The following is a 19,183-nucleotide window of genomic DNA, read 5'->3' as shown; positions in this document are numbered from 1 at the left end:
CACTACTTCTTGAAAGATTTTCCATTCAAAGGGATTGGTGTTTCCATACCAGACTATGATGCAACCAGTCAATAAATTCTCCACCACACATTCACAAGTAAAAAATGGCACAGATCTAGCCCTCAGCAGACTACAAACCTCCTGGTTCATCCAATGCTTTTTGTTTGGGTATGTCCAGTATGTCCTTGAAAGCACACATTCATCAAAACAGGTAAAGTCAGTGACAACCGTGGTGCATTCATTCAGGTTTGAAGATGAATTGCTGAATGTTGTCCAGTCCACCAACACAAAGCAGACCTGTAAGAGCTCCTCCATCTCATGATCATACCTTCATGCTCCTCACTGCTGGTCCTGTGGTCTTTAGTCTCTGCCTATACTTTGGGAGTAGAAGTACAGCCAAGTGATTGGTCTTACCAATGTGAGGGAGTGGCATGGCACAGTAGGCATAATAGTCTTGATAGTGGTATAACAGTGGTCAAGTGTGTTGTCTCCGATAGTTTCATAGTTGACATGTCGGTAATAGTTGTTCAGAGACTTCTTCAGGTTGAAATTTCCCACAGTGATAGGGAAGGCATCAGGGTGGGCAGTTTATGCCAGTGACTGCCTGACATTGGCCGGAGGTGGAACAAAGCCACTAACAGGATCATGGCGGAAAACTCCCTCAGCAGATAAAATGGACGACACTTAACTGCTGGATGTTCCAGGCTGGGTGAGCAGAACTGAGACAGAACCGTCTCAGTTTCTGCAACATCAAGGTGTACCCCACCTCCTCTGCCTTTAAAAGACTGAGCTGTCCTGTCTTTGTGGGGAATGGTTAAGCCATCTGGCTGTTGCGCTGCATCCAAAATTGCTGGTATGAGCAGAGTACCATATTCCTTAGGAGTCTGCAGAGATTTGGCATGTCATTGAAAACCTTAGAAACATAAAAAATCATACAGCACAATACAGGCCCATGTGCCGAACATGTCCTTACCTTAGAACTACCTAGGCTTTACCCATAGCCCTTTATTTTTCTAAGGCCCATGTAGCCATCCAGGAGTCTCTTAAAAGACACACACAAAATGCTGGTGGAACGCAGCAGGCCAGGCAGCAGCGTTTCTCCCTATAGATTCCACCAGCATTTTGTATGTGTTACTTTAATTTCCAGCATCTGGAGATTTCCTCGTGTTTGTCTATTAAAAGACCATATCATATCCACCTCCATCACCGCCACCGGCAGCCCATTCCACGCACTCACCACTCTCTGCATAAAAAAAATTACCTCTTACATCTCCTCTGTACCTACTTCCAAGCACTTTAAAACTATGCCCTCTCGTGCTAGCCATTTCAGCCCTGGGGAAAAGCCTCTGACTATCTACACGTTCAATGCCTCTCATTATCTTGTACACCTCTAGCAAGTCACCTCTCATCTTCTGTCGCTCCAAGGAGAAAAGGCCGAATTAATTCAACCTATATTCATAAGGCATGCTCCCCAATCCAGACAACATCCTTGTTAATCTCCTCTGTGTCCTTTCTATGGTTTCCATGTCCTTCCTATAGTGAGGCGACCAGAATTGAGCACAGTACTCCAAGTGGGGTCTGACCAGGGTCCTATATAGCTGTAACATTATCTCTTGGCTCTTAAACACAACCCCATGATTGAGTTGGCCAATGCACTGTATGACTTCTTAACCACAGAGTCAACCAGCATAGCAGATTTGAGTGTCCTATGGACTCGGACCCCAAGATCCCTCTGATCCTCCACACTGCCAAGAGTCTTGCCATTAATGCTATATTCTGCCATCAAATTTCACCTACCAGAATGAACCACCTCACACTTGAACTCCATCTGCCACTTCTCAGCCCAGTTGTAACCTCTGACAGCCCTCCACACTATCCAAAACACACCCAACCTTTGTGTCATCAGCAAATTTACTAACCCATCCCTCTACTTCCTCATCCAGGTTATATATAAAAATCACGAAGAGTAAGGGTCCCAGAATAGATCCCTGAGGCACACCACTGGTCACTGACCTCCATGCAGAATATGACCTGTCTACAACCACTCCTTGCCTTTTGTGGGCAAGCCAGTTCTGGATCCACAAAGCAATGTTCCCTTGGATCCCATGCTTCCTTACTTTCTCAATAAGCTTTGCATGGGGTACCTTATCAAATGCCTTGCTGAAATCCATATACACTACATCTACTGCTCTACCTTCATCAATGTGTTTAGTCACATCCTCAAAAAATTCAATCAGGCTCGTAAGGCATGACCTGCCTTTGACAAAGCCATGCTGACTATTCCTAATCATATTATGCCTCTCCAAATGTTCATAAATCCTGCCCCTCAGGGATCTTCTCCATCAACTTACCAACCATTGAAGTAAGACTCACCGGTCTATAATTTCCTGGGCTATCCCTACTCCCTTTCTTGAATAATGGTACAACATCCGCAACCCTCCAATCCCCATTGATGATGCAAAGATCATCGCCAGAGGCTCAGCAATCTCCTCCCTCATTTCCCACAGTAGCCTGGGGTACATCCCATCCAGTCCCGGTGACTTACCCAACTCGATGCTTTCCAAAAGCTTCAGCACATCCTCTTTCTTAATATCTACAATTCTGAAGCTTTTCAGTCCACTGCAAGTCATCCCTACAATCGCCAAGATCCTTTTCCCTAGTGAATACCGAAGCAAAGTATTCATGACATACTTCTGCTATTTCCTCTGATTCCATACACACTTTTCCATTGTCACACTTGATTGGTCCTATTCTCTCACAGCTTATCCTTTTGCTCTTCACATACTTGTAGAATGCCTTGAGGTTTTCCTTAATCCTGTCTGCCAAGGCCTTCTCATGGCCCCTTCTGGCTCTCTTAATTTCATTCTTAAACTCCTTCCTGCAAGCCTTATAATCTTCTGGATTCATATCATTACCTAGTTTTTTGAACCTTTTGTAAGCTCTTCTTTTCTTCTTGACTAGATTTAGAACAGCCTTTGTGCACCACAGATCTTGTAGCCTACCATCCTTTCCATGTCTCATTGGAACATACCTACTCAGAACCTCACACAAATATCCCCTGAACATTTTCCACATTTCTTCAGTACTTTTCCCTGAGAACATGTTTCCAATTTATTCTCCCGTTCCTGCCTAATAGCCTCACAGTTCCCCTTACTCCAATTAAACATTTCCCTAACTTGTCTGTTCTCATCCCTCTCTAATGCTATGGTAAAGGCTATAGAATTGTGATCACTATCTCCAAAATGTTCTCCCACTGAGAGACCTCACGCCTGATGAGGTTCATTTCCCAATACCAGATCAAGCACAGCCTCTTATCTTGTAGGCTTATCTACATATTCTGTCAAGAAACCTTCCTGAACACACCTAACAAACTCCACCCCGTCAAAACTCTTCACTCTAGGGAGATGCCAATCAATATTTGTGAAATTAAAATCTCCCAACACAACAACCCTTTTATTATTACTCCTTTCCAGAATCTGTCTCCCTATCTGCTTCTCGGTGTTGCTGTTACTATTGGGTGGTTTATAAAAAACACCCAGTAGAGTTATTGACCGCTTCATATTCCTAACTTCCACCACAGAGACTCCATAGACAACCCCTCAACACCTCCCTTTGCCACGGGTAATCTGACTTCCTGACCAATAGCTTGCAATCAGTAAAGACAGAAGGCTACACCTCTGTCACGATTATTCACAAAACTACTGTCCCACAAGGTTGTGTCCCAAGTCCTCAACTCTGCTCTCTGTACACTAATGACCATGTGGCCTGATTCTGCTGTAACTCCCTCTACAAGTTGTTCAAATTATATAATCATAGCGGGCCAGGTCTCAAATAATGATGAGTCAGAGTACAGAAAGGAGATAGAGAGCCTAGAGATGTGGTGCTATGACAATAATGTCAGCAAAAGAAAAGAGCTAGTCATTGACATGGGGAAAGGGGGCAGTGCACGTGCTCCTATCCGTATCGATGGGGCTAAGGTCAAGATAGTTAAGTTTCAAAGCAAAACACACAAAGTGTTGGAGGAACTCAGAAGGGCAGGCAGGACCCATGGAAATGAATGAACAGTCGACAGTTCAGGCCGAGACCCTTCACCAGGACTGAGGAAGAAAGAGAAGACGCCAGAATAAAAAGGTGGGGGAAGGGGAAGGAGGCTAGCTGGAAGGTTAAAAGTGAAGACAGGTGGGTGGGAAAGGTCAAGGTTTGGAGAAACAGGAATCTGTCAAGAGAGGAACTGGACCATAGGAGAAAGTAAAAGAGGAGAGGACTCAGGGGGAATTGATAGGCAGGTGAGAAGAGGTAAATGGTCAGAGTGGGGAATAGAAGGAGGGGAACATTGTTTACTGGAAGAATTTGATATTCATGCCATCAGGTTAGAGGCTATGCAGCTGGAATATAAGGTGTTGTTCTTCCACCCTGTGTGGCCTCATCTTGGCACACAGGAAGCCATTGGCTGAAGTTTCAGGTTCCTAGGAGTGAGCACTGTTCTGGTCTGACCATGTGGATACCACAGTTAAGAAAGCTCAGCAGAACTCTCACTTTCCAGGAGCTGAAAGAACTTTGGCATATCCCTTTGAACCTCACCTGCTTTTACCGAGCATCCTTTCCAGATGCATCGCAGCTTGGGATAACTGCAGGAAACTACGGAGAATTGTGGTCATGGAAACCAGCTTGCCCGCCGCGGTCTCTGTCTACAGTTGTTGCTTCCTCGATGAAGCAGCCAGCATAATCAAAGACCCCATCCACCCGAGGCATCCTCTCTTCTCCCCCTCCAACAGGGCAGAAGGTACAAAACCCCAAAAGTACATACCACCATTCTCAAGGACTGCTTCTATTCTGCTGTTATAAGACTATTGAATGTTTTCCTAGTATGTTAAAATGAACTCTTAATCTCACAATCTACCTCTTTCTGGTCTTGCTTCTTGTTGTCTATCTGCACTGCACTTTCTTTGTAACTGTAACACTTTATTAGGTGATCTGTTGTTGTTTTACCTTGTACTACCACAGTGCACCATTGTAATGGATTGAGCAGTATGGATGGGATGCAAGGCAGGTTTTTCACTGTACTTTGGCAAATGTGACAATAATTAACCAATTTACAATCTATCAAGTAATTTCATTGTGTGATGTCCCAGTGTAACATCAGTTTGTACCATCTATAGGACTGCTTAGACACTCCTTCCAAACCACAACTGCTACTGGTTAGAAAGACAAAGACAGCAAAAGCAAGGGAACACCAGCACGTGGAATGTTGAACACCAGCACCTGGAATGTTGCAAACCTGGAATGTTGAACACCAGCACCTGGAATGTTGAACACCAGCACCTGGAATGTTGCAAACCTGGAATGTTGAACACCAGCACCTGGAATGTTGAACACCAGCACCTGGAATGCTGCTCTGCAAACTACACAGCCCCCTGACTGCCGCCGAGTCTAGCGGTTATCCCCCTCAGGATTTGGTCAGCCCAGACAGTAGTGTTTGTGCATTTGCTGCTGCCAATGCTCTCTCCAAGTGACACTCAACAAGATTCACTATGTGGTATTTGAAAATCTACAAACAGAGCAAGATGACTCACAAATGGCAGCTTGTCACAATGCACTAAGGATTCAGGAACGGGATGAAAACCCAACATTACGGAGTGACATGGCCATTCTCACTGCTCTTCATGTAGGTCTATTCTCCTGGTGGGCCAGGGTTCACACAGCAGTGATGACCAACATTATCTAAGTCTTTGGCAAGAAGACATGATTCTATGAATACGACCATATCTGGACCCAACTATCACTTGCCAGCTCTTGCTCCACCCTTGCTCAGATTCCTGACCACCTCCACAGGCATATGAATTGGGAGGTGGCCTAGATCACCAGGTTTTCAATGGCTGTTATTCAATCAGATCCTAGTTGCTCTGAATGTAACCTTGTTCAGATTCCTGACCACCTCCACCAACCTTTCATCCTCCTTCCTCTCCCCTCCTCATTTATCAAGTATTGATCCAGACATGATTTAAAATATCTAGACTATCTAAAAACACAAAATGCTGGCAGAACTCAGCAGGCCAGACAGCATCTATGGGAGGAGGTAGGTATGACGTTTCCGGCCAAAACCCTTCATCAGGAGTGAAGTAACATGGGATGGTCGAGGGGGGATAAGAAGTGGGGGGAGGGTTGAAGTAGAGAGCTGGGAAGTGATAGGCTGAAGGGAAATGGGCTAGGGGGAAGACTATCTCTGTGGCCTTTGAGGAAACATAAACAGCTTGACCCAAATTGTGATAAGTTAAATGTGATACTGCACACAGCTGAGAAAAATAACATGGATGAATTCGAAGAGCAGCTACTGGAATATACAAAGAAAAAAGGAATTGAAAATAGGGTAAGGTTAAATGACAAAGAGTGAGAAGAAAACTCATGAAGCACACAAATGCCGGGTTAGACTACTGCACTGAATGGCTATTGTGGTTCTATAGACTCTATGGAACTCTGACCGAGAGAAATCCTCTCCCTCCATCAAAATAACTTTAATAGCACAACTCCACATCTTAATGGTTCAGTTGAAAGGTCTCCCACCTGAAACAATTGACAGAGGAGAAACCAAATGCTAGAACCCAGAGCAAATTAAATGGCAGCCAAAGTTTCATGTCAAGGCCTTGCATCAGGACAGGAAAAGATGGGAGAATCAGCCAGTACAAAAATGTTGAGGGAAAGAGTGAAGTAGGATCTGGCAGCCGATGGGTGGATCCAGGTGAGGGAGCTAGAGGCAGATGAGGGCAGGATTCATATCAGAATCTGGGAGGTGATTGGTGGATGTGACAGAGCTGAATATAGTGGAATCTGATAAGATGATGAAGCATGGAATAAAAGAGGGGTGTGGAGTTGGAAGGGGAACCAATGGGTGGAATGTGTGGGTGACGGGCAGAAGGGGAGGGGAGGGGATGGTGAGGTGTCAGAGGCCAGTTAAATCAGGTGAAGAGAGAAAAGAGAGAAAGGTAAACAAAAATAGGGGTAAAGAGACAGAGGGGGAGTGGCTACCAGAAGTTTGCAAATTGGATGTTCATGCTAACAGGTTGGAGACTTGCCAGGCAGAATATAAACTTGAATTCTTCTAATTATTGTTTGACTTTGACCAGGCAGCCATGATCAGTCATGTTGCTGTAGTAATGGGATATGAAATTTAAGTGGCTTTTTGACAGACAGACATACTTTATTGATCCCGAGGGAAATTGGGTTTCGTTACAGCCGCACCAACCAAGAATAGTGAAGAAATATAGCAATATAAAATAATAAGTTAATTATGCCAAATGGAAATGTCCAGGAACAGCCCATTGGTTCAGGGTGTCTGACGCTCTGAGGGAGGAGTTGTAAAGTTTGATGGCCACAGGCAGGAATGACTTCCTATGACACTCAGTGTTACATCTCGGTGGAATGTGTCTCTGGCTAAATGTACTCCTGTGCCTAACCAGTACATTATGGAGCGGATGGGAGTCATTGTCCAAGATGGCATGCAACTTGGACAGCATCCTCTTTTCAGACACCACCGTCAGAGTCCAGTTCCCCCACAACATCACTGGCCTTACGAATGAGTTTGTTGATTCTGTTGGTGTCTGCTACCCTCAGCCTGCTGCCCCAGCACACAACAGCAAACATGATAGCACTGGCCACCACAGCCTCGTAGAACATCCTCAGCATCGTCCAGCAGATGTTAAAGGACCTCAGTCTCCTCAGGAAATAGAGATGGCTCTGACCCTTCTTGTAGACAGCCTCAGTGTTCTTTGACCAGTCCAGTTTATTGTCCATTCTTATCCCCAGGTCTTTGTAATCCTCCACTATGTCCACACTGACCCCTTGGATGGAAACAGGGGTCACCGGTGCCTTAGCCCTCCTCAGGTCCACCACCAGCTCCTTAGTCTTTTTCACATTAAGCTGCAGATGATTCTGCTTGCACCATGTGACAGTTTCCCACCGTAGCCCTGTACTCAGCTTCATCTCCCTTGTTGATGCATCCAACTATGGCAGAGTCATCAGAAAACTTCTGAAGATGGCAAGACTCTGTGTTGTAGTTGAAGTCCGAGGTGTAAATGGTGAAGAGAAAGGGAGACTGGACAGTCCCCTGTGGAGCCCCAGTGCTGCTGACCACTCTGTCTGACACAGTGTTGCAAGCGCACGTCTCCCTTTCCCCCCTCTCCCTTCTTGATTCAACTGGATCCTGTCACCTTATGTCTTTCCCTCCCCCACTACCTCCATCTGCCCATCACCCACACACTCCTCCCACTGGTTTCCCTCCACTGTCCTTTCCTATCAGGATTTTGTCATCTTCAGCTCTTTCCCATTTACACCTATCACCTTCCAGCTTCTGCCACCATCTCCACCCTCATCTGCCTACCACCTATCACCTCCATTACTTCTCACCTGCCAGCTCTTGCTTCACTCCTTTTACCCACTTTTTTATACTATTTTCCTCTTCCTTTCCAGTCCAGATGAAGGGCCTTGATCTGAATCCTTGACTGTGCATTTCCCTCCACAAGTGCTGTCTACAAATGTAGAGTTCCTCCAGTGGTTTGTGCATTGCATCGGAAACATTTAACTCTTGTTTCTCTCTCCACAAATGCTGCTCAACTTTTTTTTTGGAGGGGGGTGTTTTGCATTTTCTCTCAAATTTCTAGCATCTGTCTGTATCATATTGATCTTCTATTCTCATTTGACTCACCACTACCAGGAATGTCCGTTTTGAAGCTTGTTCCTCTGATGAAGAATTCTATTTGTCTCTCTTACTGGTTCATTGGTTTTGTTTACCTTGTTTAAAGATTTTAAAAAATGCTGGAAACTCAATGACCTGATCCAATACCTGTTTCTAACCCTGCTGAGAAAATCCAGGATCCAGGAAAATGCAGTATTTAGTTCTGTATACTTAAACAGGGCTGAAAATGATCTGCATTTGTTTACACTCATCTTTATATAAGAAAAAGTCTGACCGGTTATAGAAATTGTAAAGAGATTATGAAAGAGTCTAGAGCAACTTTTTTTATGCCAAGTGCTCCCACCATTAAATGAGAAGTCTGTGGACCCCCGGTGGGAACCCCTAGTCTACAGAAAGCAACCAAAAATAAGCATTCTGAACTATAACAGACAAATTATACCCATATGAATTGACAGAGAAGTGCTTAGTCAGTAACTGATTGTCTGATTTTTTTTGTTTCATTTTATTGGTCCAGTCTGATGCAAATACAATCTGATCCATTTATATGCAGCCCTGTAAAAGGACATTTATACCAGTCCCAGCTTGTTGCTCACTAAGTCAGCAATGATATTTCCATCCACGCTTCATGTACACCAGCTATTAGTGCCACCTTTTGTCATATCTTAACTGTCCTATCTGAAGATTTCATTCTAACACAAACCACGTTCTCTAAAATAAAAGAGATATCCCTAATGTCACTTTGTCAGTTCACTTGTTCCCATTGTTTACAGGGATCCAGAAGGGTGATAGGGAGATGAGGCTAAAACTTACAAAAATTCGTTCCATTCAACCTTCTACTTTGCAAAATGGCAAAATCCTAAAAATCTATCCAAATTCTCATCAAAGAATAGGTTATATGACCTGGTCAAAACCATCTCAAATCCCCAGTGGACTTGATGGACGAAATGGCCTAATACTATTCCTATTCTTATAGTATGTCAAACAGTTGGACTGGTTGAGGAGTAGGTATTTTGGCCAATATTTACACCCACTCTAGCCCTTCAGAGCTCTACTTACAAAAGGACCCACAAAAGAAAAGTTAGTAATGTTCCTAGTATGAGAAAAGTATCTAGGTCTGTTGATTCATATCCCACAAATTGATGGGAAATGGAGCATAAATTGCAGTGTAACTAACTCAACAAGGGCTTATGATCGCTCTCTATCACTTAGTAGCAGGGTGAGTTGTTAGGACTAACACTATGCCTCACTCTACCAGTTATCAATGGCTTAATGCTCCAGAAGTTGTTTGCATGATGTTGGTTGATGGTTAATGGTTTTCAGGTCTTCTCCAAAATAAGTCTACAGGTCCATCCACTTCTGCCGGTAAATATTACCATGATCTCAACTGACTGTCCTGAGGGTTTTAATCATCTTATATGCTTAATTCATCAAAGTGGGATTGTGGTAGGTGATTGAACACCCATCGTTAACACTCTGTCAAATTAATTTTTCTATTAATAAGTGCAGAGTGAATTCCCTGCACCTGAAACAATTCAGCATCTACTCAATTATGATCTCCTGCACTGGGATTTCCCCATCCTGAGATTTCTAGTAGTTCTGAAATTAGGTAACATTTTGTAATGAAGGCCTCTACTTCAACTGATTAAAACTGGACCAGTGCCCCCAGAAAACTATCTAATCCTGTGCCCCAAACATATGGAGAGTGAGTTCGACCTTACAAGTTGAAGGCCAGTATCTGATACATAATTCAACCTTGTTACCTACTCCCAACCTTTAATATTGATTCCCTAAATTCCCAGGTATGGAAACATTCTCATTTTCTGTCATACATAGAAACATAGAAAATAGGTGCAGGAGTAGGGCATTCGGCCCTTCGAGCCTGCACCGCCATTCAGTATGATCATGGCTGATCATCCAACTCAGAACCCTGTACCTGCTTTCTCTCCATACCCCCGATCCCTTTAGCCACAAGGGCAATATCTAACTTTCCCACACTTTTCCCATTGCTCTATTTATTCCCTAGAGGTACTAGGAACAAGCATACCTTTTGGCTGGGAAACCTTATGCAGAGAAAAAAAGAAATTGGCATGGCTGTCACAAGACAGATCCTATCAGCAGGACTTTTGGGTGGTGGTATATTGATTTAAATACTGGAGGAAAAAGCAGCAACTGTGAGTCGGAGAAACTAAGGCACTATTTAAAAGAGGTAAAATATATTAAAATAACATAATTATGTGCGCTAATGCATGCTGGGCATCTTAGAAAGCCATATACAGTCCATAGTGTTGACTGACTAGTTCATACAAACATGTGGATCCATTCCCTCAAAACCAATATTCTGGAAATGGTATTGTAAAACATATTGGAATCTAAATTCTCTAGTGCAGGCTCTCATTTTAAAATAAATTAATATCGTCATTAGAACAGAAACAGAAATTTAAGTGGTTATCATATGACAGAGTGATTAGCAGGTCATTATTAAGATGGGAGGACTCATTCACCATCAGTGCAGTAAAAAATTAACCATTTAATTCACACCCCTAAATCACTTTTTTTTCTTGAGCGACTTCAGAAAACAAAGGGTATTAATCTTAAATGTATTCTTTTGTGAGGTAACCCCATCCTTTTATACTATCTGATTCTGAAAACATCTGTCATGCGACATGTTGACTCAAAGGCTACACACTGCTTCAGTGAAGAACACCCTGGGACTTGGCTCACATTTTCAAGTAGGAACAAGGCAGCTGCATCCAACGCACTCGACGACAGGCAAATCAAGGCATTTGTTTCTAAAATGCACACGCACACGAAATGCAAATATAAAAACAACTGCCAATGTTTGAAGTTATATCAATCTACAAAAAAAGAGCTTGTAGTAATTTATACACAAAATTAGTCACAGATAGTAAACCATCAGATACGTCAACATAACCTCACTAGAATATTACAATAATTGTACTATTCTGGAAAATTTACAACCAGACAGAAATGTTTTGTTCAAAGGACATATTTACACATATGACAGCAGAGGTTGGAGCCACCTGTCTCCATTCTGCTCCTGTAGAGTTCCACTTTCTTCCTGTAGGAATTAGAAGGTCCTGGGTGTTAGTTTCATGGAGGGTGTGGCAGGGTTCATTGTCCTCCTTCCTCCTAGCACAACACTACGTTTTCAGGTAAGGTCAGTGACTGTAAACCATTTGTACTTTAAACCTGTTCCAAGTGTATGTAAAAACACTGAAGGTAATTTCAATTTTTGGCGGTAAAAAAACAGACAACTTCAGATAAGCTGCCTGTAAAGTAACCGTTCCGCTTATCCATTCCACTGAAGTAAAAGGTATGATCATCTCTGCTTTTTTTCCCCCGATAATAATTCAACATACTGATAATGTCATTTATCCTATAACAGTACTAACTCCGTGTTCTGTTGAAGTCAAATCGTACAATATATATTAATTTAAAGCAATTAATAGAAATTTCAGAATCAAATATCCATTTACAAAATTGGTCATTTTGTTAGGAAAATCCATCTCTGTTGACTTAAGGCCTTGCTTGACAATACAATATATACAGTACCAGTGTGCAAGATTGAGCACCCTAACATATAGTTTAAACAGACTCTGCTCCACCATGCTGAGTTAAAGAGATCTTTTTGAAACTGAGACCATTAGACTTAGTGGGTGAGCCTGCAATATCTAAAAGCAATCACATCTGACTGATCTCAGGGCAAGCACTTACCACCTGTCATCTCCCTTCACAAGCCATCATTCTCAACAGCAACAATCACCTTTGACCCAACAGAATAACCCAAGGAGATGTGGAAAGCAAAACAAGGAGATAGGTTTGGGAGGCGGGGGGAAGTACTGGCCACGATGGGTGACCTAAAGCTTCTCGGGGATAGATCTAAAGGAAGCAAAGGGGGTAAAAGTGCTCCATTAAATCTGTGTAACCTTCTGATATCTTCAAGTTCCACATTTCGTTCATTCACCGTTTTTTCTGTTGCTGTTTTGTGGGAGCACGGGGAAGGAGGGCTGGAGCACACAGGGAGAACGGTGTATCTTTTCTCAAAACGGAGCACCTATTGATAAAAGGACCTCAATACATGAGAGGCAGCTGCGGCTCAGTTAGTAACTCTCTTGACCTGATGACACAGAAACAGTCAATGCTGGAATCTAAAGCAAAAGGCAAGTTAATAGTGACTCAGTGGGTCAGGCAGCACTTCCGGAGGGAAACAGTCAAAACACCTTGGTTGAGACCCTTCATGAGGACTAGAAGATAGGTTTCAATTCCACTCCAGAGACATTACTACAAAAGTCTGCACTGACATTCCAGCAAAGCAATTCCTCTGCAGAATTGCCCCCGCTGTCAGATGTCTCCTATTTAAAGAGGCAATAAGCTGCTGAACCCAACTGCCTTCTCACAAGAGATCCTACTGCAGGGGTTATCCTTGGAATCCTGGCAAAGATTTACTATTCAATCAACACTAAAGCAGATTATCTGGTCGCTGTCACTGTTTCTGGAAATTACCTACCCAAAGTTTTCCTTCAATGCCATCTGTAATTTCAACAGTTTTAAAAACTTGGCATTGTTTATAAAGCCCTTTGGGGAAACCTGAGTCTCTGCATAAACAAAAGACTTTAGTAAAATAATGAAATTGCTGACTGCGTCAGTTCAATGCTGTGTTTTCCTTCTGAAAAGCCCAAACCCAGGAGTGCATATTTTTTTTGAAAGCATGGTAAATATTCCAATTAGGATTTTTAAAGATTATCAAAAATATTCCTTGCCACAAGATTCCATATTATCTCATTTGAAGAAGGATTCACTGGTAGGGTGCCGCAGAATGAAGTTGCACAGGAATCAAGTTAAAAGCTAGCAAAAAAAAACATACAGATTGGTCCTCTATCATGGGGATTTGCGATACAGTATTCAGCTTGTTTGTTTGAAATGTACATTCTCTTTGAGGAATTGAAGAAAGGTTTCATGCTTAATGTGGCAGTAGTTGGTGCAGTGAAGACCCAGGGATGGGAATCTTGGTTGCTTTTTTCCCGGCTCTTCTTTCCCCCATGGTTCTGAAGCCATCACTTAGCCCAGATGAACAGCAGACTGCACAGACTGCCAGTGCAACCTGGGACCAGCCCAGTGTGCGGCAACTGGCAGGTCGCAGACCGTCACATTTCAGTTGACTCAGTGAGCGACGCAAGCCAAGAAAATATACGTCAACGAACTCGAATCTCCCTCTGAGCAGTCTCACCAAAAAACCTTGGTGCCAACTTGAAAAATCCCTCTTAAATAACCGGCTTGAATTTTTGTACATTGAATGGGACAAAGGAGAACTATTTCCCTTTTAAACTTTTTTGCCAAAGGCTCTGTTCTCACTAAAACATATATAGCATGGTGATTGCAAGTCTTTAAATGCCTGTCTGAAATTTTTCATCTACAACATTAAAAGAAAACTTTATTCCCCCTAAATGCCCATGTAAAAGTAAACAAGAAAACAGTGTTTCACTTAAAACAAATAAAAGCAACCATATTTAGGGTATTTATTAAATATCTGCCTCCATTCCTAGCCAGTTGCTTAGAGCCTGGATGTCAGGAAAATAAACAGCCACTCTTACATTTTACTCTCTCAGTCCTCTCTAACCCTGTGGATGGAAAGCAGGACTTGTCTCCTGCCCTGCACCCCAGTAACCGTAAATGGATGTTGGACGCAACATCACTAAATCGCACAGCCGCCCCGCCCACCGTAAACATTACAGAAGCCCTTAACGGATGGTAAGTTTGCAGCAGACTTCTCTGAGTTAACATTGTGCATCATCTTGATAAGAAGTTCCAATATAGAGCAGTTTTTCCACGTCGTCTTCTTTTACAAAGGCAGCCACTGAGTGATCAGATTCCACATTAAATATTTCAGCCTGCACGAGAACACATGTGCCCTTTCACAAGGTAGTGAGCATTTGCTTTGCAGCTATCGGTATTACCTCTGCTACCACTCAGCCAATGACAACAGCAGAGGGCTTGTCCCAAGTACATAAAGCCACATGAGCTGGATGCAATTTAACATCGCAAAGTTAACGTGAATGCCAAGTCTACCCAACCTCATTAAAGACTGCTGACCTTACCCACCCATTTGCACCACCAAGACACAATTTGTTGGGCACCACAGGACTCTGCTAACAAGCAGTAACTGGCATGATGCCTTTTTTTAACTGTGGCTTCTGATGCTCCAATCTGTGGCTTAAGCACCTGTGCATGGAGAGGAAGGGGGCCGGGTAACAATAAACACAGACATTCACAGACTGGTCTAACGTTTGGGTCACCAGCAATCCCCCAAGTTGTCACAAATGGCAGCAGGCATGCACGGTCCAGGATGGGGTGGGGTGGAAGGGAGCTGGCAGGAGAGGAGGGAGAGATTCATCGCCATCCTCGCGGCCAGGGATTACACAGCCGTTTCCTGATCCTCGCGCTGAATCATCTGGTAGTGCTGACGGTTTTCCAGGTAGGCTGCCAGCTCTAGGTCCTTGGCTTTCTCAGCTTTATTTTTCGGCGTGTCCCCCTATCCGACCGGGCGGAAGAAGAAAAAAGAAAACGTGTCAGACCGTGAACACATACCTGCAGCATAACACTCTGCTTGTACTCAGACGGGACACCACCGACAGCAGGTTAACCATCCCACAGGAACAGGCCCCATGTCTTACTGAGCCCAAAGTCTGGTACAGCAGTTCCAAAGCATAAGGATACTAGAGGCTGCTGGGAGGAGGGGACACAACTGATCTGTCACAGGCACAGCCCTCCCTTCATCAATAATTCCCCCCACCCAGGTCCTGGCCCATTCTTGCTGCTACTGTCAAGCAGGTGATACCAGCAGCATGGGCCAAAGGGGCTGTCCTGTGCTCTACTGCTTTACGCTCTACACTCATTGATGAGAGAGAAGCGATGGCCTCAACTCCAACTTAAATTACAGATGCCCTATTTTAAACTGTGATTCTGAGTTCCCCATTCCCCTACAAGATGATATAGTCTCTCCACATCTGCCCTGTTAAGACTCTCTCAGGATCTTACATGTTTTGATCAGCTTGGTTCTCATTCTTCTACCTAATAGAATAGCTAGTCATGATCACATTGCGGTTTGTGAGTAATCGGTGCTGTTTTCTACAATGGAACCAAAATTCAGAAGTTATTCATTAGCTGTAATAGTTTTAAGATATCCTAAAGTTGCAAAACATACTAAATATATGTTTTCTTTTGTTATAGTTGAAACATTTTAACCCAATGGGTCCATTCAGTGCCCATATTTGCATCTAGCAAGCACTCAGCGTCTACCCTCTGAAGAGAAGCACTGACTTACACCACAGAGCAAGTGCTTCTTGTCAGAGGAATAGGACTCCTTTACACTTGATGTGGTTGTGCAGAGAGACATTGACATTCCTATGATTATCTTGAAAGCAGGTCAAAACCTCAGTCCAAAATTTGCATTATATGCTTTTAAAAGAGGAATGCATCTCCCAAACCAATTTTTAAGCAACTCCTGATGTCCCTCCACTTACGTGTTTACAAAGTCACCTTTATCTTAAAAATCTGATACTGTGCTTTATGGATCAAAAGCAGCTTTGTTATCTGTGTTTCTTTAGAATACTTTTAGCAAGGTATGTAAGTACAAAGCTCTGCCAAAACTTGTTGCTGATGTTGGTCAGTATGGGAAGTGCAGGGAAGAGGCAGGATACCAATGATACTAATTTCGATGTTGAAGTTTGTAGAAGTTGGGAGAAGGACAGCACAGGTAACATTTATCTGTCGTCTTCAGTGGATTAGTTAAACCAGCAACCCCATTGGAACTGACACCCAATGGCCCGGTTGTGGATGAGAAGCCTGCTGTCCCCCCCCCCCCACCCCCCAGGTCATTTACATAGCAGTGTGGTGAAACTGGGCATAGATTAATAGTGCAGACAATTGGCAGCTCACATAGACTAGTTTACTGTCATATCTATGGCTCTGTCTACACTTCCCACTGCCTTGGATAAGCAGTTGACATAATCAAAGACCCCATCATAACCCGGTTATTCTCTGTCCCTTTCCATCGGACAGAAGATACAAAACTCGAAAACGTGCACCACCAGGCTCAAGGACGGCTCCTATTTTGTCATTATAATAGTGTTGAAGATAAAGATGACCTCTACCTTGTCACAGTCCTTGCACCTTTCCCGTCCACATGCACTACATGTCATGTAACTGTAAAATTATACTCTACATTCTGTTATTGCTTTCTCCCTTTGTACGGTGTACGTGTACTTATGTCTCAGAATGACCTATACGGATGTTCATGCAAAACAAAAAAATTCACTGTATTTCAGTACGTGTGACAATAATGAACTAATTACCAATGTACACTAGCCATACAAATGAAATTCCTTCATCACGTGAATACCTAGCATTTTAAAAAAGATTCTACTGAGATTAATGGCAGTAGAAAAGATCATGTGCTGTGTGAAGGAGGGCTCTTGATTTCATAGTCATACAGCACATAGTGCATATGTCAACCATCAAGAACCCATTTACACATTCACAGACAGTGCCCAAAGTCAGGATCGAACTCCCGTTGCTGAAGCAGTGAAGTGCGAGCTCTGCTAGCCATGCCACCATGATGCCAGATTATTTCCTACTGCCATCTGCTCTGCCAACCCAGATCAATTTCCTGCACCAATCGTGAATTCGGTTAATATTGCAGAAACTATAAACTAAAGTGGACAGACTGACAGTTGACGCAGCTTCATTTATAAATGAGTGCCCAACTGCTCTACTGAACAATTATCAACTAACATTGCTTCTAAAGACATACAATGGAAAGCCCTCTGACTGGTTACATCAGGCTCTGATATGGAGGCTCCAATGTACAGGATCACAAGGGTTGTTGACTCTGCCAGTTTCATTTAGAAAACAAGCCTCCGTTGAGTACATCTTCTAAAGGTGGAGCCATCATTAAGGACCCTCCCCACCCGAGAAACACTCTCTTTTCATTACCAACATCAGGGAGGAGGTACAAGAGCTTGAAGACCCAATGTTTTATGGACAGCTTATTCTCCTCCACCATCAGATTTCTAAAAGATCCAGGAACACTACCTCACTGTTTATTCTGTTTATTTATTTTTTCATTATTATAAGTTACAGTAATATTTTAATGTCTTGCACATACTACTGCCTCAAAACAACAAATTTCACAAAATATGTCAGTGATGACAAATCTGGTTCTGATACTGACTTCCTGAGAACTGAAAGATGATTCATAAGAAGAAGCTGGTACTGCACTGAACGTGATGTTACTGGGACGGGAAACCAAGGGGGTGGATTTTAAATGTTGTTTACATATTCTCCTTACAAAATAGGAGATAATTTGTCAAGTTTTCATTTCCGGCCGCTGTCTGCGAGGAGTTTGTACGTTCTCCCCATGACCGTGTGGGTTTCCTCCAGGTGCTCCAGTGGTAGGTTAATTGGTCCATAAGATATAGGAGCAGAATCAGGCCATTTGGCCATCAAGTCTGTTCCACCATTCAATCATGAGCTGATCCAATTCTTCCAGTCATCCCCACTCCCCTGCTTTCACCTCATACCCTCTGATGCTCTGGTTAATCAAGAACCTATCTATCTCTGCCTTAAATACACCCAATGACTTGGCCTCCACAGCCACTCGTGGCAACAAATTCCACAGATTTACCACCCCCTGACTAAAGTAATTTCTCTGCATCTCAGTTCTAAAAGGACGTTCTTCAATCCTGAAGTCGTGCCCTCTTGTCCTAGAATCCCCTACCATGGGAAATAACTTTGTCATATCTAATCTGTTGAGGCCTTTTAACATTCAGAATATTTCTATGAGATTCCCCCTCATTCTCCTGAACTCCACGGAATACAGTCCAAGAGCTGTCAGACGTTCCTCATTTGGTAACCCTTTCATTCCAGGAATCATTCTTGTGAATCTTCTCTCAACCCTCTCCAATGTCAGAATATCCTTTCTGAAATAAGGAGCCCAAAACTGCACACAATACTCCAAGTGTGGTCTCACGAGTGCCTTATGGAGCCTCAACGTGGTCATTGTAAATTGTCCCGTGATTAGGCTAGGGTTAAATCGGGGGTTGCTGAGTGACAGGGCTTGAAGGGATGGGAGTGGCTATTCCACACTGTGTCTCAATCAATCAATCAATCAACAGATGAATAAATTAATGTACGTATGTATGCATGTTCATGCTGGTTCCCAGAGCAAGCCCATCAATACATTTCCTCCACTTACTTCCTGCAACCCATTCTCTTTCACCTGTCCTACTACCAATCTGCACCACCGGTCTTTTACTGTGGCTGATAACCCACTGGGACATGGGACAAAACCGGAATACCCAGAGGGAGATCTCATGCAGCCATAGGGAGAATGTGCAAACTCCACACAGATAGTAGCTGTGGTCAGGCTTGGATCTGGGTCACTGGAATTGTGAGGTGCAGCTCCACCAGATGCAC

General features: G+C 43.3%; 1 protein-coding gene across 3 annotated transcripts in view; it reads right to left on the bottom strand.

The window, feature by feature from the left end:
• Positions 1-14,212: 14,212 nt before the first annotated feature.
• The window catches only part of dgkza (diacylglycerol kinase, zeta a), a 463,144-nt gene continuing 458,173 nt past the window's right edge, over positions 14,213-19,183 (bottom strand). For all 3 annotated transcript variants that reach the window (XM_073049180.1, XM_073049179.1, XM_073049178.1), the window contains exon 35: positions 14,213-15,239. In XM_073049180.1, coding sequence (XP_072905281.1) covers positions 15,123-15,239 — 117 coding nt within the window. In that variant the 3' untranslated portion in view covers positions 14,213-15,122. The remainder of the gene's footprint in view (positions 15,240-19,183) is intronic.

Source organism: Hemitrygon akajei, chromosome 6, assembly GCF_048418815.1.
Source record: "Hemitrygon akajei chromosome 6, sHemAka1.3, whole genome shotgun sequence".
In the NCBI taxonomy this organism is placed as follows: Eukaryota; Metazoa; Chordata; class Chondrichthyes; order Myliobatiformes; family Dasyatidae; genus Hemitrygon; species Hemitrygon akajei.
Note: the sequence above shows the minus strand (reverse complement) of the source record. Positions and strands in the feature narration are given on the sequence as shown.